The sequence below is a fragment of the Barbatula barbatula genome (assembly GCF_947034865.1).
Source record: "Barbatula barbatula genome assembly, chromosome: 25".
Classification (NCBI taxonomy): Eukaryota; Metazoa; Chordata; class Actinopteri; order Cypriniformes; family Nemacheilidae; genus Barbatula; species Barbatula barbatula.
Window position 1 is genome coordinate 9,271,274 of NC_136788.1, and position 24,534 is coordinate 9,295,807.

The 24,534-nt window shown below is 37.8% G+C and overlaps 1 protein-coding gene across 1 annotated transcript in view; it reads left to right on the top strand.

Annotated features, from left to right (window-relative positions):
• grm8b (glutamate receptor, metabotropic 8b) overlaps positions 1 to 24,534 on the top strand; it is a 111,758-nt gene that overhangs the window by 85,524 nt on the left and 1,700 nt on the right. Inside the window, exons 7-10 of the mRNA XM_079450890.1 lie at positions 7,676 to 7,876; positions 17,872 to 18,008; positions 18,924 to 19,859; positions 23,902 to 24,148. Of these exons, the coding sequence (XP_079307016.1) occupies positions 7,676 to 7,876; positions 17,872 to 18,008; positions 18,924 to 19,859; positions 23,902 to 24,148 (1,521 nt within the window). The remainder of the gene's footprint in view (positions 1 to 7,675; positions 7,877 to 17,871; positions 18,009 to 18,923; positions 19,860 to 23,901; positions 24,149 to 24,534) is intronic.

Consider the following 24,534-nt stretch of genomic DNA (forward strand, 5'->3'; position numbering starts at 1 on the left):
CAGTAAAGTTCAAATAGTTTATATAGTTTAGATCAGGGGTTCTCAAACGTTTTGGGGGCAGGGACAATTTTTTTTCCGAGGATCCCCTCATTACTTAAACATTGATTAAGTTTATGCTTACTATAATTTGTACTCTTAAATGCCATTGCTTATTATTGCATTATTGCACCCTTATTCACCAATTCAGACCTGTTTTATAGAACAGAAACACATTGAAACCACTCATTAAATCACATTGAAACCACTCATACTTGCAAACAGTGGGTCATCATTTACACCTTAAGTCATTTATCTTAAAAGCTTTCCCTTTTAAACACGAATTTATAATCTTCATTATTTTAATGTTTAAGATTCACCCCAAATGAAAGTTCTTCCTTTATTTTCTGTCATTATTTATTCTCCCTCAATCTGAAAAATATGGGAAATCAAACTGTTTCTGGTCCCCCATTGACTTTCAATTATTTTAAAAATAAAAAGCTCAATAAATGTTTTGGTTACTCACATTCTTCCAAATATCATCTTGTGCAGAAGATACAGGTACATCATACAGTATATGATGACAGTAAATGAAGTGATTGACAGATTGTGTTGCTATGTCACGATCATGTCAGTGTTTCGTTTTTGTATTTCTGGATTTATGATTTTAAAACAAATTTATTATCAGACATTGTGCTAATCGAATAAAGACACGAAACATTGACAATTAATTATTTGAAAATTAATTCAAAATTAAATATGATGGGCTTGTAATTCCTTGAATGTCCTTTTTTAATTTTTTTTTTAAATTTGGCATCATTTTTTAAGCCTGATTTACTTGTGCGTCGGACCTACGGCGTACGTGTTACACTTCCGCATCGTTGTCCGCGTCGACAGGCAATGACCACTAGGCGTCAGTGCCCACGCGCGTGTTGTTTGTGTAACCAAGACAAGAGCCGAAGAAGCTCGCTTAAGAAGCATTTAGCAGTTATAGCAGCAAGTAAATGGTCACTTTTTTTTGCAGCTTGACATAATTCATCCGTAAATGCGTTTGAGTAAACATGGAGCTTTTGCTGAGTTTTTTTACCTGAACGCACTGCGCTTGCGTTTTGCATTGAGTTGACACATTGTTACATTTTTGGAGAGGTGCGCGTCAGGTTACGGCGGGGGGTATGCGGCTCTGCGTAGGTCTGACGCACAAGCATAAACTGAACTTTACTGTTAAATTTAACTCATGGATAAAATTGTGTGATAATAATAAAATGATAATAATAGCTAATAAAATTATTTTATGTTGGCGGGTTCTAGTGATAATAATTGAGATACTGTGTACACCTATCTGACTATAGTTTTCCTTCTTGTTTTAATAAAATCAAGTCAGTATTTTAGTTCAGATTTGGGTGACATAATCGCGCAATAAGGACATTTTTATCAGAAATGCTGGATGAAAATTGGGTGTTATGAAGTGTGAATTGCAGCGAAACAAAGTCAGAACTGAGAGACAAAAAGTCGTAATTACCCTTTCATCTTATTTTTTTATTCAGTGCCGGAAACAGGCTTAATATACAAATGGCATATAAACGTCTTTTTAACAATATACATTTTACAATAGGCACATCCTAAAATATAAAATATAAAAATCTTGATCCTGTCTCAGTGCCTTTTAGCCATATTAGCTTAGGTCTATTTGAAAGGTGGTTAAATCGCCTATACGGATTCACTCTTCTCTGTGGATATACACGCTTGTTTTTGAGGGAACAGAGAGAGGAGGTGGGCATGTGACATGAAATGACACTTTTTAATGCATATCAACAAGACACTGACGATTTAAATACAAAAGACAGATATATGATTTGCTTCTTATTTATTATTTATAACCAAGTCAATAATGAAACGAATGTTTTTGTCCTGTTTCGAGAGTGTGGATGGAGTAAAAGAAAAAGCTGCAAGAAATCATGCGGTTCCGTTTGCATTTTCCGCACTGCAGAAATCATTTCGCGGACCCCCGGACACACATCTGCGGACCCCACTTTTAGAACCCATGATTTAGATAGTTCATTCAAAAATGAAGGTTTGTCATCAATTATTTTACCTGCGTGCCACATCTGTACGATTTTCTTAATATATTTTGAAGAACGTTGGTAACCAAACAACACGGCCCCCATTGACTTCCATTGTTTTATCACACAACCACCGAGACATTTCACACATGAAAGTAAAAAAAAATGAAAATAGATACAGATATGACACAGTTGTTGAAATACAGTAAGGTTAATATAAAACAGCCTACTTCAAATAATATTGTTTTGGTGGAATCTGAAGGCAAATCTTTAATTGAACAAATTGTAGCACAGTTGCTGTACATAACTTTGGAAAAAATGTTGTCAGGTAACCAGATAAAGTTCTCATTATGCAGCGCAATCATTTCAAGAAATGATCTCATTATCGTGACTTACCTTTAAGATGATCCTGAACCTGGCCATCCTTTGAGTCTCATTTCCCTACTGTAGCTATTTAATAATTTCTGATGCAACTGTATCCTAGCTTTTTCAATTATGCATCCCTTACTTGAATACTTCACACGAATACTTGATCATTTAAACATTAGAAGCAGATCCAAATCAAACCCTTAGTGTAATTTGCATAGCGGATGTCTTATATATTTTAATCCGGTCACATAGCCATATTGGCTGTCGTCAATAAATGGACTTTCATGCTCAGATCTTTATTAACACCCCCAGTATTTTGCCAGCCTCCCTCGTACCTCCTCAGTCCCGGCAGGAAGCGGGGCAATATTACCATTGCATGCAAATGCGTGGCCTGATTTACATTTCCCCTTAATTGGAAAAAAGGGATAATGCACCAACATCCACTGCAGTGAAATAGAATTTTTCTACCTTAGAGACAACAAGATGAAGATGCACCATTTTATGTAAAGCATGTCCATTTCCTGATAGTCACTTCGCTGTTGTGTTTTTTATTTAAGGAAAATGAGAAAGTAATTGATCGAAATACAGCTGGTTACAAAAAGGCTACTTTCACTTCCTCATTAGCTACATTGCGAAACGTCCTGTAGATTGACATTGGCAGGATTTCAACAGACTAAAAGTCAATTGGATTGTAAATGAGGCGATACGTGTCACCCCAGTGCAGGCTTTGTCAGAGGAAAGTTTAGAAATGACATTTATGTTTGTTTTATCAAATCAATTTGATTTTTAAGAACCTTTATGCTTAAGTTTATCTCGTCCATGCCAATATCTATGTTTGTAGCTCTCAGCCATGACCACAGATCTCTTTTTCACTGATCGCCTGATGTGTATTACAAACTGTATACTAAGGTTTAGCATCGGGTGCTTACGGTAGCACCCCAATGCTGAAGCTTTAAAATACTTGCACGAATGTTATATATAAAATTATTTCATTAAACACGATAAAAAAGCATGCCGCCAAATGTTGTTTTGTTGTCTTTATTTTAAACTAATACAATAAATATGACAAATAAAATTAAAATGAATTTTTATATTTTAAAAACGATCCACAAAGCCACACAAGTGTAATAAATCTGTTTGGCCGACTCTCGGCAGTCACTTCCTCAGCACAAATATTATTCAGCTGCGATTGTATGAAGGTAGAATAGTAGCAAAACTCGAGAGCACTTAGATGTGAATTTGAACAATAAATATTTGCACTTGTATGCTACAATTTACACTCACAGCTTCGATGTGAAAACCTGTAAATTAAAAATCTGAAGTTGAACGCTGAGATTTGCACTCGCAGACAATAGTCACAAACCTGTATTCTGAATTTGAAGCTGCAGACAAGTAGTCACAAATGTGTACAATGACAGACACAGTTTTACAATGACAGACACAAACTTGAAATACATATTTGCATTTCTTCTTACATTCACATTCGCAGTACAACCTCAAATAGGCACTTGGTTTATGTCAAGTTGTCATAACAAAGACATCTCACACAATGTCAACTGTTTTTACACGGTATGTTATATGTGATGTATGTAATAATTTGAATACCAAATATTGTATAAAAACAAAAAATTACCCTCGGATTGTTATATCCCGCCATCGCGATGACAACCAAAGTGTCGGGAATGCGAGGCTGCGGGTGTCGTGACGCCATCGCGTGGAAAAGAAGCACGATTTCATTGGCTAGGTGCCAACCAATAAAACGACTCCATTGCAGCCACCCACCCCCGCCTCTCCCGCCCCTCGCTGCTACTGAGTTGCAAGTGCACAAATCAGTTTTGCAACTGATCGCGATAAGAGTAGCAAAAGTCGAAGCCAGAAATTGGAACTTGCAGTGACAGACTTGAGAAGTTGCAGGTGCCTATTTGAGGTTGTACTGCGAATGTGAATGTAAGAAGAAATGCAAATATGTATTTCAAGTTTGTGTCTGTCATTGTATAGCTGTGTCTGTCATTGTACACAGTTGTGACTACTTGTCTGCAGCTTCAAATTCAGAATACAGGTTTGTGACTATTGTCTGCGAGTGCAAATCTCAACGTTCAACTTCAGATTTTTATTTACAGGTTTTCACATCGAAGCTGTGAGTGTAAATTGTAGCATACAAGTGCAAATATTTATTGTACAAGTTCTCAAATTCACATCTACGTGCTCTCGAGTTTTGCTACTATTCTACCTTCATACGATTGTGTCCTAGTGGATCAGATCAACCTAATACATATCACTTAGATGAACAGCTGTTAACCATGCGATGCATCTGGTGATTTATCGACGCTATTGAAAACCACCATTAGGAATTCTTCATCATCATCACGAGGAGTATGAAAGCGATGAAAAAACTCTAACCAAATCACTTTGGATTTATGTTGCTCTTCTGACAACTGGTAAAATGTATTAGTGTTGAAGCAGACACTTTTAAATCGTAATGTGTTGGTTCTAAAGGGTCCTACTTAGCGGTTTATTTCATTACAGAACACTTGCAGAAATCCATCTACTTTTAATGAGAACTGTTTTGAAAACTGTTATTGCCGTCATATTGTAAGCCTCTTACAATCATCCATATCAAAAGAGACGTTTTATTATTCTCAACACAATGGCTGTGTAGAATGGGACTCTGGTATCAAAGAATAAAATGTACTTTCAGTTCTTTAGTCCGATTACAGTAAGATAGTCAGTTTTGAGAGTTATTAGTGCTAACGTACATTCTATGGAAAATTTTAACTAATACTATGTGTAGGGGCCAGTCTTTTATTTTGGAAACATCACTTCCTGTCTCTGGTGTCGGTGTATTTAATTGCCATTTTGGGTGTTGGATAGACCCTAACTATCCCATGCTCACTTTTGCTTTAGTATACAATTGCAAATACACTCAATGTTAAAGTCATGGCGCAATAAAATCCGCCTGGCAGTTTCTGTCCATACTGTCTCTTTATTACCATCAGAAGGACAAAATCTCAACACATATGATAAACAACTACATTTACATTTAGGCATTTGGGAGACGCTTTTCATATTATTAATGTAAATGCATTCCTTCTGTCAGCGGTGAAACCGCTTAGGATGTTGTTCCTGTTATGTTGCTTTATTAATCTTATCATGAAAGAAATTCTACGTAATTAATTTGTCATTTATCGAATTTTCTCATGTAATTGCAACCTAGCGCTGTTCATCTGCCGTACAGCCAAACACAGACAGAGCGGATTATTTGTCGGCCTCTTCCAGGGGTAATTGAATTAGCCCTCGTAAGTGAAGTTTAATTAAGATGCTTGTTTTAATGATCGGGCTCTGTGTCCTTTGTATTGCCACTCGTCACTCATCGAGAAGGAAGATTTGTCCTCCAGATGCCTCCGGACCGGCACAGCTTTGAGATATGGGACTGATTAAAAGACTAAGATTATGTGTCCGGGATGTTTTTTCTGCACAGAATGCCTGGGCTTAGCTGGATACAGCGAGATTTGCCACTCTCCCATCCATGCACCCAATTTTAGTCACTGTATGGTGTTCAAAAATGAATATCCAATCATATTTTTATGTTCTATGAACAAAGTTTGAGAGTGTGAGAAAACCCACTGTTGCTATGATGGTTGCCATGATATTGATACGAAGTTGCAAAGGTGTTCTGAGTGTTTGGGTGTGTGTTGCTATGGTGTTTTGTTTGGTTGCTAAGGTTAATGATGGATGCTAGTTGGAAAGACCCCACTCTAGAGTCTTTATTATGGATAGACCACTTCACAGTTTGTTTTATTTTTTAATCTCACATATCTTTTGGTTTTATATTGTTTAAACATTTGTGTAGAGTTCAACTGAAACAGCAAGTTCTTCAGGACCAGCGTTATACAAGTGTTGTATACATCCTGCAAAGTGATATAAATATATTTGTTGTTGTAATCTTTAATCTTTAAAATTAACTTTAACAAAATATAATCATTTGTTCATTTAGTGTTTGTTTCTTGCTAGACTTTAATAGCCAGATCTGATCTTATTTGTTTCAGTGCCTTTCTGTTTATAGTCATTTAACAGGTTGCTATAAAATCTTAAGTGTGACCCCCCGTGCAAGCGCTGTCTTCGTTTCACCTTTGCCGCGTCTTTTAAATTCACAGTCCAGCTTCTGCACAAGTAAAGTAGCTTTGTTCTTAAAAAATACTGTGCACGAGATCACCTTAATAATGTACCTGACCTCAGGTGATCCAATACACCAACAACATCAGTAAGTGCTCCCCATAGTGAATTAAAAGCCTCTCATTCGGTTGAGTTGTAGACCTTGGTCCACTGTAGGGGTGCATTGTATTTCATTCTTTATAAATGAGTCTGTATAAAGTGTAGCCTGAAATCAATTCAAAAAGTTCAATAAGTGAGTGCTCTTGCTGGACCTGTTAACATGCCCCTTCATTACGGACAGATTTTTAAAGCTCTCTTTTGTCAGATTGAATATAAATGGGGAGATTGAGGTACCGGCGCATTGCAGTTACATCAAATATTATAAGGGGGGATTGGTTTCACGCTGAGGCGGGATTTATCAAACAGTTGCTGCACATTTGCGGTGTTTCAGTGTATTATTCACTAACAAACTTCAATGGAGATTAACCAACCATTTTCAGCTCTGCAATGGAACTAGTGTCATGCATATTTAAAAAAAAAGATACATTTCTACTATTTTTTACTTTGTTAAGAATTATTTTGAAAATCATATTTCTCGGCGGTCAGGTTTGTAAGTTTAAATTGTGCTAAAAATCTAATTTTTCAAGGTCGCTTAATCTACTGGGCATGCTCACAGGTAGGCAAGCGCCCCAATAAACTCTGTTGAGCTATTAAGTACACGTATTAAGACTTGGCCAGGAAGTATTAAAACGCAATAGTCACTTTGCACTGAATTTGTAAGCTTTTTGTTGTTTTCTCCAGCTAACCTCTGTGAAAAGGTCATTCCAGTCGGCGCTAATAATCTAATTACCACAGAGCATGCCATGAATTTATCATTAGGCATTGAGGCATTGTGTAAATTAGTTTGGCATGCTTTTGAAAGGTCCAAATTGCCCTACAAACTTTGCAAATAAAACAAGCTTGCGTATAAATAAATATTTAATTTATTTAGATATTTTTACATTTAAATAAATGAATGTATTTCATTTTAATTTAATTAAAATTAATAACCCTCGCAAGACACAAATGAATGAAATATGTAAAAGCTTCAGTCTGAACTTGATGTCGTCTCTTTGCAGGGCTGGAGAAGGTCGGAAGGGACTCCACTTACGAGCAGGAAGGGAAGGTACAGTTTGTGATGGATGCGGTGTACGCCATGGCCCACGCGCTGCACCGCATGCATCGAGATCTCTGTTCGGGGTATCCGGGCCTCTGCCCTCGCATGAGCAGCATCGACGGGAAGGAGCTGCTGGGATACATCAGAAACGTCAGCTTTAATGGTGAGAAACGTCTTATTCTCCTCCGATTTAACTGAATGGTGGTAAGTTTACTTGAACTCAAATCTGATTTGTTTATGATTAAGTTTTTAATTCCTCAGATTTTCCTTCAGATGTTTGCCATTCTTTGTATGAAATTGTATGAAAAGTGCATTTTAAAAGGTTTGTCTTTCTGTTCCACAGAAGAAAATAAAATCGTTCCCATTGCACTTTTCAACTCTTCACCTCGTCCACAAACACGCAGGTGTCTCTTTTAAGAAAATGTTTCATGCTGCTACATTTTGTGGCTCCATTCAGTGCATCAACAATTCCTAAAGCTTCTAAAAGCCTTTTCTTGCTGAACCGTTTCGAGTGATTAAGGAGTTCAGCTTTGTTCTCTGTTTAACATATTCTTCTTTTTCTATAGGTTGATCAGAGAGATTTACGCAGACGGTCACTATCTTCCTTTGCTTTCTCATATCTTCTCACATAAAGTCAAGCTCTGCTTACTTCTCAAATCCTTTGGGCTTTGGGGCGGTGTTAAATCTTTGATATGTGAAGGTTCCTTTGATTCTTGTTAGACCTTTTCATGTTTTACACAAAATGTAGCCGATTTACACATTTTTCTTTGGGAACATTGTGAACTGCATTCACACCACTGTAGGAGAGCAAAACAGGATATTTAAGAAGAAATGTATTGGTTGACATATTAGAAAAGTTTAAAGAAATTCCGATTTATAGACTTAGGAATAAAGCTACGCAGACTTAGGAATAATTTTGTGCAATATGACCAAGAAAAATCAAGTTACTGTATAAATTTGATCTTTACTGTCCCATGGCATCAGTTTTCTCAAAATGCAAGAAAATTGGTTTTCTTAGGTATTGCCAACTTTGAGTTTTAAAGTTTTCTGACACGAAAGACAAGCATTGTTTTCCACCATAAAAAACATTTTTATGTTTATATCTATTCGTCATTTAAAACGAATTAAAAGTACCCAAAGATCAATACCTTGCATACAATATGACAGGATTTGGATGAAAAAGCGTATACATCTCCCACAGTCCAGTTCTCAATTTAAGAGCATCTGACGCATTGAATTTGTGAATGAATATTTGTATTCACTTCAAATCACCTTCAGAGTTTATGAATACCTCTTTTTGTGGTTTATGGTCTTTTTTCAAAAACATTTATACAGTAGATACTTCCTCATTCTGCTCGATGTCGATTTCAATGGGAAATGAATAAATCAGCAGCCTAACACACAGTAGGCCTATTCGTTTGGTGCGCTTTGTTTTGTGCAATTTTTGATGAAATGTTATATGAATAAAGCCATGGCTCTCATCTCCACGGTGCCACAATTTTACCTAATCAAAGACCTTTACAACCTGCTAAGCATCAATTCCAAAAATCTAAGACAAATCCATACATGTACGCCTACAAAACTATTTACTGTGGAAAAAGCCTCCAAATGAAGGCCGTTCACAGACATTGTGGTAGACAAGTAAATAGATTTTACAAAAAAGTGGCTTAGAAATTTTTTTTTATTTAAATATCATTCAACTTAAACCTGTTACTGGATTAATGCTAGAAATTACATGATGTCACAACCTTACAGAAACGCAACTTGGAGGACAAAACAAGACTTATCTTTTTCTGCACGCCAGCAATTGTTCTTCTTAAGTTTTCATTTTGTGTTGCCAAAATGATGCACTAGCCAACAAAGATTGTTCAGACATAGTCTGTGAGTGGTACAATGAAACAAATGCCATTGGGATTGATGAGTTTCAGATCCAAATCCAAATACATACCTGTCTGGACATAAATATCCCTTCGGTGGTGCTTCTGCACATGACATGAAAACATGATTACGTGGCGCTTAAAGCCACAATATGCTAGAAGTTTGTTATCCAAAAATCATTCGCACAGCGTGATATATTTCATGCAGTTGTGTAGTTACATTATCCCGAATGTTCCCAAGAATGTGCAAATCCAGAGAATGACCTGACCTATTTAAAATAATGGCCGTCCCTTGTCTCCCATGTGTTTGTCGCATATCAGTGACTTAATATCCAGTGCTCCCCAATACCCTCAGTTTAGAGAGAATTTACGGCAACATGCAAATGCAGAAGTGGTTATTAAAATTCATTCATTACCTCGTACCTGAACATGATCTCCATACACCTCTGGATGGTGACGACATGTCCCATAATTCCACTCTCCTACATAACGTCATTAAGCTTAGCTTTTTGTTGTAATTAAAACACTGAGGCTTGTGCTGTACGTAAATCACAGGCACCCAAAATATAAGTTTCTTGACATGTCTTCCAAATATTTAAGGCTTGAAACAGATGGCAATTTGACAAACCTGCGCCACAGTCATACGAAGTGTCTCATATTGGCTGCTATGTTGAAACAGGTCTACGCGCCACATAAATCTTGCAATCGAGTTTGTCAATCACATTCGAAGCAGACAGGATAAGGTCACAAAAAAGGTGATCCTGTCCCATCTGTGCTGTCCTATAATAACATATATGGTCATATTTGGCTATCTATGTTACATCTCAATGTTTTGTCAGCACGTCAAGTTTAAGTAGGATTAACTATCAAAGAATCTCGAGACCTCCGCTACTTTACATATATAAGTGTGTACAATCTAGCTTGTTTTTGTTCACAAAGTTGTCAGACTGTGCTGCTAGTTTTTGGTATGTGTAGTGTGGCAAGCAAACATTTGAGGCAAGATTTTTTAGAAAAGGCTAGATCTAGAAGGAAACAAATCCCAAACTAATGAATGTAAAACCGTTGCTTGGAGGGTTTACGCTTTTGCACAAACAACTTCATTCCTGATGGACCCTGTGCACATGCAGTTCTTCTGGGATGTGATGTGACAGTAAACTCTTGATCTTGTTTCTGTTCAGCTGGATTTGTGTTCTGTTGAGGTCCAATGTCATGTAATTTGTAGCATTTAATTGGATTTGCAAATTGCATTTCAAAGGCTTTTTCTATGTTTTGAGTCATTATGATTCAACAACCTCAGTGTGTTTGTACGATACGCAAGTGTGTGTATTTGTGCATATATTGTCATGCATGAAACGCATGATTGAGGAATTTATATGTGTGCCAGACGTACACATGAAGTTCAAGATGTTAATCAAAATCAATAACAAAAGCAGCAGATCTGTGTCGAGCATCAAACCCAAAACCTTCATCTTAGAGCCATGCGAGCCACTGTTGCCAGAGGGCAATTGCCAAGTCGACTGCGGTCAGATGCACTTGAGTGACTTCAGACATATGCTTATTTTTAGATTTGTGTTAGGACATTTAAAGCATGACATAGCTGCAAAATAGACATGTCGGACATGATCACATTAAATGTTCAGTAGTCAGTACTGCTCTACATGAGGAAGATGTTCTATGTGTCATTGTGACCGCTTGTGACGTAGTTGTCTATTAAGAAATTATTAATTTAATTTATAATAATTCCCTTAAAATATCATTGTTTACTTTTAGTGTACTCAACAAACTCAATTTTTTTTTCCTTTACGTAACATCCGGGTAACAGGGATTGTTCTTTAAATGTTGGCTAGCGTTCTCTTAACGTGTTCTTAGTTTAAAAAAAATTGCGTTAACATTAAAAGAACATCTCATCAACATTATGTGTCATTGCTAAACATTGTAGGCATGTTGGTGGAACGTTATTTCTTTGTTGGATGGTGGAAGGTTTAAAATATTCATAAATATAATCTTTTTTTTTAGCTGTGACAGAAACTCATATATATATACATATATATATATATATATATTTCTTAGCTATAACACCCCACCTAACAGGGACCGTTCTTTAAATGTTTGCTAGCGTTCTCTTATCGTTTGCTTAAGGTTCAAAAGAGTGTTCTTGGCGTAACATTAAAACAGCATTTTTATCAACATTGTGTCATTGCTAAACATTCTAAATACATTGATGGAACGTTATCCCTTTGTTTGTTAGTGGAACGTTTGAGACATTCAAAAATTACATTTTCATGTTGTAATGGGAATATTTGAACATATTCTTGTTAGCTGTACCAGTAGACTATGACATTAACGGACCAGGTGCTGTTAAGCTTCAAAAACTAAATGTGGCATAGAATTCAACATATCCAGTAAGATCACTATACAATGCTGACCTGGAAAGATTTCCTCTTGTGAATCTTCATTATCGATTCTGCCTTAGATTCTCACTATCTGTGAGAACAAATGAATAAATAGCTGGTTAACGGTTGAATAAATAGAGGACAGGAACAGGAACATTGTACACTTGAGCATGTTGGCAGCTAATTGTCTTTATAAAGAGCAGAAAAATCAATGATGGCAGATGAGTTCAATAAGCGGGGGATTTCGGGGGCCTTGTCTTTTTCTTGGAGAAGGGCATAACGTCTCACACTGGATGGCAATCACTACATTAATTTGAGAATTAACCTCTTGGCAGGGCATATGCTCCGTTCATTTGTTCCTGACATAAACGTGCTTCGTTTTCAGGCTCTGACAACCGATCATGAACATAATCTGTGCTGAGGCCAAGCGCCGTGCAAACGGTATTCATGCTTTGTTGAATGGTTAACTTACAAGCAACTTCACACGCATGTTAAGAATTCCTTAGCATGTCTATGATCTCATTTGTGGCTTTGTCTGTTCCCTCCCATGATGGACTGTATATAATTAAATCAGATGTCAAGATATTGAGTTAGGAGAACAAAGAGAATGTTATCACACAGTATAAAGTTACTATGGAGTCTGAAGGTCTTGGTGCGGACTCGAGTCAGTTGGAAGATTTGTATAAGTTGTATGTTCTACAGTACATGTGTAACTGGTTGAATGAATTGGCTTCTCAAAATGACATTGAAACCAACCCCATGGCCATTTTATGAGACCATATTTCATATGGGGACAAACAGCTCAGAAGATGAAACATTTTTTAATCCAATTGAAATGAAATGGCTTAAGGTTTTTTCCTTTTTGCAGAAACCACAGCACCAGTGGCAACAGGTTTCTTGTGATGTTGTTACACATCATTCTTGGCAGCAGTCCATGTCTGCTTGATAGTATCGTAGAGATCTACCCTACAGAAATGACCCCTCATGGCTTCTGCATGACTGAAAGGCCTTCTCAGAGCAAAAGCTGTCTTGTTTACGGTCCGCAGGGGCCGTATTTCAAATGGAGAGAGTGTCTTGAGCATTGGAGTTGATTAGGTTAGCTTTTACCATAAGAGAGCTGCCGAACACACCACTTGACCATGAGCTCCATCAAATAGCTATTAGTATGAATCTCCCTCGTGTCCACAGAGATGTTGAAGGTGTTTCCCTCGCAGGAAATTAACTTAGAGCTAGCGGTTCAAAAGTACCCCACTTCTAATTGTCTATCTCAGGGGTCCCCAAACTTTTTTCTGCAAGGGCCACATAATTCTCCCTGTCTTCAATGGGGCGCCGTGATCAGAAAATGACATGTGCCAGAGGTACTACTTGAATTATTGTAGAGATTTAATTATGATTTGAAATGTATTTGTTATGCCTCCTAATGGTAGAATAGTTTATTAATAGTTACTGTAATAGTTCAGTGCTACTCAAATTCAAAACATTTTCTTATGCATATTAATTAACCTTTCTCTTTCCCATCCGCTTTTCCCATTTTATCCTCTCTTTGAAATTTTCCGATGGTTCGTGCGTCAGATCTCGCAATGGTATGTTATGAATTTAACAAATAATTAGGCTATGTGAGTAACTTAGCGAAATTTGGGTCTGAAAGCCAATATTTATTATCAAATATAGACATGATATATGTGACACTGTAGGCCTATATTTAAAAAAAATGTCTCATAGAGTGTTCACACCAAACGCGGTAAATCGCGCTATTCGCATTTAGTTGGACCCTTGAACATTTTGAGTTTACTCGCATCGTTCGCCCGTGAAATTTGCTTTATTACAGACGTGAATTTGCGTCATGGGAGGGGCTTCTGACGCTCGCTCACGGCCCTACTAGAGCAAGCTCCTGATTGGTTAACGCGGCGCGAATTCTCTGCAAAGTTCAGATTTTTCAACTCGACGTCCAAATCGCGGGCCGTAGTTTGGGGACCCCTGGTCTATCTGGTTATATAAAAGGACAGAGACCTCTGCATGCATCGAGTCCTCGGTTTATCAACCGCCAATCCAAATTCAACGTAAATTTGTCTATGTTCACACAGCAGTGTGGAAAAAAAGAAATACCCAAAAATGTAAATTCATGTTTACTCGCCATCATGCCATCCCAGATGTACTGTATAAATGGTTTCAGAGTGACAACATAAGCAAACGTTACTGAGCATGCGCGCATTCGTGGACTGCTCAGGTACACATTCACAAACAAAAGAGTGCCTGTAGATTATTTCTAATCTAGAGAAGAACCGTTGGCTAAACTTTTCTCTTCAATATTTTGAATTAAGACTGCGATACCAAGCTCAACTGCTAGATCGCAATGTACCATACGGTTTGTTTAAATGTGTTAAAACGACAGGACCCAGTCAACGATTGTTTATTTAATAAAATCAACTTACAATAAAATAAAAATTTATATTAACATAAATTAAATAAAATATAAATAGTTATGTTATTTGACACTAGCCAAACACAGACCGGAAGTTGACTGCAGTCCAATCGCGCGTTGAATGAAACTGCTTTATGGCTTTATTTCTTACGCTGAACACACAGAAATAATTTTATATTAAAATGTTGTCATACTATCTTATGATATTGTACTTAAAATAGTGAAGCTTGAAAATTTAGATACATTCATCGTTAAAGTAATCCAAACCATTAATAAACGTTTCATTCCATTTAATTCTTTTCAAAAGCATGCAAATGTAGTAGAATGTACATTTTGCTGCATTCCAAAAGGTCAAGTTTAATGAACTCTGACCTGCAAATTTGCATCACATGACAGTGTTTGACCAATAGAAGATCGGCACAACGTTACCTGGAGCCGGAGACAATGCTAATAATAATATCGTAAAATCCAATTTCTACAATAACTTCAAAATAACAACTTTAGCAGTGCTAATCTATTGAAATCCTAGATGTGTAAATAAAAATAGACTAATGTTTCATAGCCACATTTTGTCTAGTTTGCATAACTTCAATTATGGCGGCATATTGATAACTTGGAATCTCATTAGTTCTTGCTTGTCACTTGACACAAAAATTATCAATGACATTTAAAGTTTAAATGAAATTATTGATCAAACTTTTTAATAAATGCACTGTGTGATCAGTCAATTACCTAATAGTTTAGCAGTTTTAGTCACTCTCGCAATGGCTACAGTTTTTATCTCAACTATTTCAAGGATTATTATTCAAAAAGTGTCTAGATTTCATTGACACAGACAGTATTCAATCAGACCTGTCAATTGATTGTGAGTCACATCTGTCCGTAGATACGGTTGCTAATCACAAACACAGCTTGTGTGAGCATAGCGTATGAAACAACACCAACAACGATAACAGGAAACGACCTCACAGGTGCGATGCACAAAAAGTCAACACATCGCATATGATCTTCAATCCTAAACGAACTCGTTTGGTTTGCCTTTGTTCTCTTTAAATACAGCACGCTCGAGCGGATTCATTGTCGATGGCGAATATTAGCCATGGTGTGTTATAATGAGAAACATCTTCAGGCTGAGCACAAAAAAGATTCACTCCACCGCAGATGGGATTTGCAAGGCATGTTCTCTGGAAAGTAATGCAGGGATCAAGTCGAAACTTGTGCCTACACGCTGCGCATAAATTACAGTCGAGCGAATCATTACCGAAACATCGCCTCTCCGTGTCTGTTTTTCCACAGACCACTTTTTATTACGACCGTCTAATTGCAAGTTTTGACGATGGGATCTAACCTGTGATTAAACCAAAAGTTGGCTTAATCAAAGCATCTTCTCCACCCTCTAATCATTCCTCCAGTACTGTCGCCATCTTCACATAGGCTTTTGGATTGCGTCGACCAGAGGCGGCAATCATGTAGTTGATTGGAGAATGACCGTTGGTCAGTGTCCTGCATTAAGATGAAGAGGCTTTTGACACCTGATGACACATCTTTTGTCGTTCAGACGCGCTGCCGCTTCTGGATTGAAGTTATTTTAACACGGGCATATCACGGATATGTAAATTAAGTGATTCATTCTCAGTGCTTGTTTCTCCGTTTCGCTATAGTTGCTTTATCTATTTTAAAATGACATCTTTGTCATTTTACCTTTATCAGGACAGTTGTCAGAAACAGGGAGCAAGAGAATCCTGAAAGAATCTTGAACGGCGCCTCGAACTTTGATCACCTAAACTTACGTTTACGCATTTGGCAGACGCTTTTATCCAAAGCGACTTACATTGCATTATACTATACATTTGTGTATGTTATAGTATATGTTGGAGCACTAACATATTATACCCTATATACCAACATAAGTATTTATATTGTTTTATTTTTTGTTTGTTCTGTTTATTTGTTTAGTTTTATATTCCTTTATTTGACTTTTTATTTTGTTGTATTTGATAGTTTGTTTTTATTGTTAGTTTATATTATATTATTAAAAAAAAAAATTTTTTATTGTGCATCTATTTATTATATATATTTTTTTAAATGGCGCTGTTGTTTTTGTTTTTGATTTGGTGGTGTTTTGGGGGGTTTTCTATAGGAAACATTATAGTAAGTATAGGAAAATTTGAAAACTGTACAAAACTGTAATTTTTCAGAATGTACTGTTACTGTAGGTTTTTCACGTAGAGTGTAAAAAACAGTTACTTAATAAATATTAGCATAACATAAATAGTTTTAACATAATTTTAAAACAAATTAAATCAAATTACAGAAAAACTTAATTTTACGTGACAAACTGTAATTTTACGGTATTTCTTGCAACAGCCGGAAAATTGCAGTTTTTTTACAGGATTTCTTTTCAGGTTTTGAATCTATGCATGGTTTTAGCAGCTGATTTATTAAAACAAATTATGTAAATCCGGTAAAGGCAATCTGTGCTGAACACAATTTGCATTTAGGTTCGTTGATGTCTGTGCGAAAGACTGTTACGTTTATATTTAGTTACAACAAATGTACAGCATCATTTGACCTCTGCATCCAGGTTCCTAAACCGGCTCCATATAATGCGTAACGTCCACTGGCGTTTGTGGGGCTGGCTCCATCATTTGATCACATATTGTTTGATCACAATAAAGCATCAATTACAAGAGTGCTTCATCACTGTCCCGCAACCTTTTAAAAACTCAGCAGACCTGTTTAGGGTAAACTTTTCAATTTGTTTTAGTAGTCATCTCACGTTGCGCACAAGCCCTAACCTTGTCAATTAATTGGCTCGTTTGATGCGGCGTAAAGCTACACCTCGACAGATAATACCGAATGCACTCAAAGCGCGAAACTCCGAATGAGCAATCTGATTATTTTGTGGCTCGAGGTGCGTCGTAGCAGTAAGCTGCATTTCCCGCGGAGTCCTGCAGGCGCGTGCCGTGTCTGACTCTATGCAGGTGTTTTAATAATGCATGACTCCCTATCTCGAGAGACGCTCATTTGATACAAACTCTCCCCCCTTCAGGGGCTGCTCTGTGTGCCGCTGAAATTGTTCATCTGAGACAACTCCTGCAGGCCCAGGAACATTCGCCAAGGCTTCATAATGATGGAATGATTTTGTATAATAACAGATAACAAATGAAAGATCCTCACGCTTCGCTTTGGCGAATTGTTTTGTTTGGAATACGGAGCTGATCTCATTTTTAGCTTATCATTGATTGTAATTTATTCACCTTGTTGGTTGAATGAATCGGGAACATTATGCATATTTTGTTTACACGGAAGCCCTGACGCTTTCATGTCTCAAGCGATGTCTGATGTGTTTACAGATTCATCTCGGCCGCGGGAGATTACGTAGCCATTGGCGTCTGATTCAGTGCTGCACACAATAGAGGAATAATCACAGATAATCACAATTTTGCTGTATCTCTTTGGACAGGAAGCGCCAAGACCCCCGTTGTGTTTAATGAGAATGGAGACGCACCAGGACGCTATGACATCTACCAGTATCAAATGACTAACAGGTCAGCTGAGTACAGAATCATCGGCCACTGGACGGATCATCTGCATTTAAATGTAAGGAGTGACATTTCTACAATTTTATAAGAGTGAAATGGTTGTTTATATTGTTGTTTGTTTTAAACGTCTGTCATGCTAATTATAGATCTATAAGTGTAAAAGAGCTGGTGTTGAATTAACACCCCTGGAGTTCCTTTAAAAGTTATTTCTGCTCCTCAGAAATAATATGATGGACAGAATAATATGTCCATGTCCACGTGACGTGACATTACGTTATGTATATTGATATTTTATGTTATGTTATGTGTTTTATCTTGGTATCTTATGATATTTTGTGCTTTGCTGTGTTGTGCTATGTTGTGTTATGTTGGTTTGTTGTGTTGCCATTTTATGATATTTTGTGTTAATTTGTGTTTTGTGTTGCATTGTGTTGTGAACCATTATGTTGTGTTAGGCCATGTAATGTTACTTTTGTTGCGTTGTGAATTTATTTTATGTTGTGTGTTGCATTGTGATGTAAACTTGTGTTACGTTGTGGTTTGGATTGTGTTGTGATATGTTGGATTATGCAATGTTATGTTGCTATGTTATGATGTTTTTCGTTGCCATCTTTTGTTGTGTTACATTGTGTTGTGAATTGCCATGTTGTTGTTGTGTTGTTTTGTATTTTATGTTATGCTAGGCTGTGTTATGATATTTTTTGTTGTTATGTTGTGTGCTGCATTGTGTTGTTTTTTTAAGTGCTACTGTATGTTGTGTTGCGTGTCACTATATTATAATATTTTATGTCGCTGTGTGTTACATTGTGTTTTGTTGTATTGTACTGTGTTGATACAGAATGCCGTCTTGTTGTGTTGATATTTTTTGACACGTTATTCACCATTTGATGCTATTGTATTTTTGTGAAATGTGACTATAAAAATAATGTAAATGCTTTTCTACAATTACTAAAATAATGATGTGTCTCTTCAGATTGATGCCATGCAGTGGGCGAGCGAAGGCCCTGGTGTGCCCATATCTGTATGCAGCCTGCCCTGTCAGACGGGCGAGCGGAAAAAGGTGGTGAAGGGCGTCCCCTGCTGCTGGCACTGCGAGCGCTGTGAGGGCTACCAGTACCAGGCCAGCGAGTTCACGTGTCAGCTGTGCCCGTACGAGCAGCGTCCCGACAGAAACCGCACCGGCTGCCAGCCCATCCCTATCATAAAGCTGGAGTGGCACTCGCCTTGGGCCGTGGTACCCATCTTCATCGCAATCCTGGGAATTCTCGCCACCACCTTCGTGGTGGTGACATTCGTCCGCCACAACGACACGCCCATCGTACGTGCCTCAGGCAGGGAAATGAGTTACGTGCTTCTAACTGGAATTTTCCTCTGCTACTTCATCACGTTCCCCATGATGGCGGCGCCCGGAGTGGCCGTGTGCTCTTTCCGGAGAATCTTCTTGGGCCTGGGCATGTGCTTCAGCTATGCTGCTCTGCTCACCAAAACCAATCGAATCCATCGGATCTTCGAGCAGGGAAAGTGCTCTGTGGCGGCCCCACGTTTCATCAGTCCCGCCTCCCAGTTGGTCATCACTTTCAGCTTGATCTCAGTTCAGTTAATGGGCGTGTTTATGTGGTTTGTGGCCGACCCCCCGCACACCATTGTGGATTACGGCGAGCAGCGCACACAGGACCCCGGATACGCCCGTGGCGTGCTCAAGTGCGACATCTCGGACCTTTCGCTCATCTGCTCGTTGGGCTATAGCATCCTTTTGATGGTCACGTGCACTGTTTATGCAATCAAAACCAGGGGAGTGCCGGAGACCTTCAATGAGGCGAAGCCCATTGGATTTACCATGTACACAACGTGTATCATCTGGCTGGCCTTCATACCCATCTTCTTCGGAACTGCACAGTCTGAAGAGCGGGTGAGTTTATATCTATAAAGTACTTACTGAAACACATGCCTATAACTATCAAAATCAGAAAAACTAAAAATAACTTCCAGATCTGTATATACTATGTCTTCATCAGATTGCATCAAATATTGTATTTAAGTATACATTGCAGGATGTAACCTTATATTAGTCATTGTCCTTGGTGGCCTGATCAAAAACAAGCACTCTTCTAAGAGAGGCTCATTATAAGATACATAGAGCCGAGTGATCATACATGACCCATAGGAATACTGCTGCTGATAAAAGACCATAAATAGATCTCACTTCTTCTCAGTTCAGGCCAGTATGGCGCCAATAATGCTGATGACCTCAGTGGTGGTCTACAAAACTGTCGTTTCACTGTCTGTTCTTGCATACAGATGAATAAATGTGTTCACAGCTCATTAGTGTGACTACCAAGAGTTTAAAAACAGCACACTGTTAGACACATTCTCCGCATGTCCGGGCATATGTCAAGGTTTGCTGTCAGATATTGATGTCAAGTGGTTGTGTTAAAAGGACACAGGAATCCGGCCCAAGTGAAATAAATATCTGTTGAGTTTTCTCAAAAAGCTACACGGTGTGATATTTTGTTGAAATGGCTACAAATTTGAAATATGAATATGCTGCTTTGCTTGGCATATAAAGATGGTTTTTATTATGATTATCTTTTGTTTCATGGCTTTCTGAAATGCTTGATTCTGATTGGTCAATTTCCGTGTTCGTTTTTGTTGCTTTTTCAATGGAGTATATGCACACGGAGCGATGACGTACTTCCGCTACAATCTCAGCCAATTCTGATACATCCAGCACATGTAGCGTCCATAGGGAACAATGGTGTTTTTCCACTGGGTCGCTTCAAGATGCATATGGGATTACAGTCAACGACGTGAGTCAAATTATTCAGATACAACCAAAAAGAAGCGCTTCAGGCTATCCGTTCCAAGCTACATTCAAAAACATGGAAAAGTCTAAGTTAACTTTTGCACTCACTCAAGGCATAATGACAAAGGCATATAACAATGTTCAGCCGTAGTGTTGTCTGTTCGTTACAATGTGAACTTTTCTTACTAAACACATTGTTATAACTTGGTGCTATGAGAGCGCAATTGGCTTAGCTGGCTGAGATTCTAGCGGAAGTACGTCATTGCCCTGTGTGCATAAAACCCATTGTGTCCTTTCAGTGCATAGATTGGTGCATAAGAGTGCATAAGACTTAAATTGCTCAAAAATACTTTTATAATATACAACACGTGAATGAGAGTCAATAATAACAGAATGTCATTTTCAGGTGAACTTTATTTTTCTCCTCCTGCAGACACGTATGAAGGCTACACACCTGTGTGAAGCCCAACATGCGGTGGAATCCAGTTGTGCATAATACAGAATTAGCTGGTGAAGTGGTTCAATGTAGTAATTATCCGTGTTGATTTGAAACGCGCTGACATTGATCGAGTTGCCATTTTCTCCTCTTGCGATATTCTCTGCATGTGACACTTCCTAAGGCTAATTACAATAGATTTAACTTCGGATAGTTTCCCGTGCAGACACAAAAGCTGTCAATCAACGCAATGGCCTGTAATCCATTGTGCTAACCTATTGAAAAAGGTTTAACGGTTCCATATTCACATTAGTGTTAATCGTTTTGTGGGGTTTAGAAAATCCTGAGAACAGATATATGTATTCGTAGTCTTTTTGTGTCTTTATTAGAGAAGGTCATGCTGGAGCTAAAGTCTATACATTGTAGCTTAGACTCAAATATCATGAGTGCCAAGGCTAACATTTATGTTGTTTCTTTGAGATAACTTATGATTTATGAAAGTCACAATTATTTTTGGCTTATATATTAAGCAGAATGTCCAGATTTGCCTCGCAGGTTTCCTGCGATTAAATAAATATATAAATTATTTCATTTTCAAATCATCATCACGTCATTTCAAACCTGTATGACTTTCATTATTATGCAGAACACAAAAGAAGATATTTTGAAGAATGTTGGTAACCAAATATCATTGACTTCCATTGTATGGACACAAAACCACTGAGATATTTCCCAAAGCATCATAGACAGGTTTTGAATGACCCAAGGATGAATAAATGATGACTGAATTTTAGGGTGAACTATCCCCTTTATCATCATCTTATTTAGATCTTATTCAGATTATCATAACCAATGCTCATCGAGGTGCGGCACATACTGTATACACAGGGGATTTGTGGAACCGTAGAATTTAACATAAAAACACCAGCATTCATTTTGGGAAACCAACATTACAAAACAAACACTGTTGCACACATTAAATTAAAAGTAACGTTAAAAAGAGGATATTGTTTTCCTCAAATCTAAGACTGTTTTTCGTCCCTCTGAAATTACAATAGACTTATTTCCAATAGAAGGAAAATCCGCAGAGCGCATTTCCTGTTCTCTTATCTTTCCCCGGCTTATTTCTCTTGCCCTCGCTGATGTTAAAAAGATTATGCTTCGCAATGAGCCGCTGCTATATGAGGACACTGTTATGAGTGTTTTATTGAGGCATGTCTCTTCGATTCGCATCTCCTAGCTTGGCGCTCATTAAAACGTCCGGGTCTTTTCTTGCAGCTATGCATCGTGGGTAATTTGAACCTTGCACGCACGTCCTCATTTTTGCTGATTTTCCGCATTAACGCTCTGGGTTTGTCTGTATACTCCCTTCATTTAAGGAAACGGAGTACATCTATAGATTGCTCTTGTTTTACTGCAGGGAGGGAAATTACTTCGTTTGTTTGAGAGTTCGTTTTATGTCCACTTTTTTCCTTCAATTGGGTGAAAGAGATGAAAAGATGCGGATGCCTGAAGGGGTTCATCCACGTTCACGTACAAACTCTCTAAGTTTTAAAGCATTTTCCATAGTCAGGTATGTGCCGCTTTAAGAATTGTCACATTCATAACCATCCATATTCCTCGTAAATGAGCACATGAAAATTAACTTACTATTTTTTGTTTTGTAAAGAGCCATCCCCTCTCTATTTGTTGGGTGTTATTTTCTTATGGTTTGCACATTTTAATTCACAGAGATCCGACAAAGTATGTTGGTAACAACAATAAGGTGCTATTTATACTGCTTTTTGCATGAATTAATGTCTTGCTGGGAATAATATGATACCTCATACATTTGGAACACAATAAACAGATATTTTCACACATCATGTATAATTTGACAAAATCACATTGTGATTAGAAATGATGCACCATAAAAAGATAGCCACTGAGGTCTGGTGATGGTGTCTGACTTACACACCACTTTCAGTGAACCTTTTCTGTACAGATCATGCTTCGTACGAGCATAAGGCCTGATGCTTGGTCTTATTCTAAATCGAAGAGATTTAGTGTTGGTGTTGTGTGAGCTCAGATATACTTTCCAACAGAACAACTAGAGATCTGCAAGAGATCATTGGCTCATTTGTTCTGATGTATTGCTTGGTACCGATGTGGGCAAAGGTAATTTTATTTGAGGTTGCATAACCTCTGTTGTGGTATAAAATGACACCTTGCTGTGCTCTAGATTCTCCACAGATGACCTGAAAGTCCCGGCTCATTCTTTAGATGAAACTAACACCTCATATATTCATAAACAGTATTGTAAATGTGAAGAGCTTATCATTTACATACAGCAGGATCATTTACTGCTCATTTGCTTACTAATCTCTCGCACCCAGGGTGAGAAGTATATAGTAATGGATTTGTTCGAAACAAAGACATTAGCCTGAATTAAGACTGATTTTCTTTTCATTGCTTTGGTTCTTTGGTGTTGCATCCAAGGTTCAAACAGATTGATATGTTGTATAGAATTGAATTGGATCGCTTAAAAACTCCAAAAGTTGGAAAGTTACATTTCACAAGACAATTATCTAAAAAAATGGAACAACAAATAGGTTATAAAGTAAATATGTATTTCACGTTATATAACCAGTGATTTTGGTCGCCCTTAATGTGGCACGTTTGATATTTGCCTCTTCTTTAAATATTGATATCACATCCATCTTTTTACTCTAGATGTACATTCAGACGGCCACCCTCACGGTCTCTCTGAGCCTGAGTGCATCTGTGTCTCTCGGGATGCTCTACATGCCCAAAGTCTACATCATCATCCTGCATCCTGAGCAGAACGTACCCAAACGCAAGCGCAGCTTCAAGGCCATCGTCACCGCCGCCACTGTGACCAACAAGCTCAGTCACCTGGCCAGCGAGCGACCCAACGGAGAGGTGAAAACCGAACTCTGTGAGAGTGTGGACAACAGTAGTGAGTACAGACGTATTCTCTTTCAAGCACAAAAATATAATGCTTTGTTAGATACCTGATGACTTGAAAAGGCTTTAAAATATTCGCAACGTTACAAAGTATGCCTCCTCCTAGGGTTTGTTTTGTCAGAACCGTTTTATTAAAGAGGAGATTCACTGGCGAATCAGTGCTGATTCATTAGTAATGCTGCCTGAACTGTCTGACTAGATGGGACATTTAAGTTCGAATCACATCTCATATAAAGTTATGTCCCCGCAAATCTGAATTACTGACTGCGGGCTCATTTCCACAGCCAAACGGAGGCGAGGGAAATTACTTCTGCGCTGATGTATTTCTGCAATAAATGTGGTGTTGCCTTTTACGAAAGGGATCCGATCATTAAACAA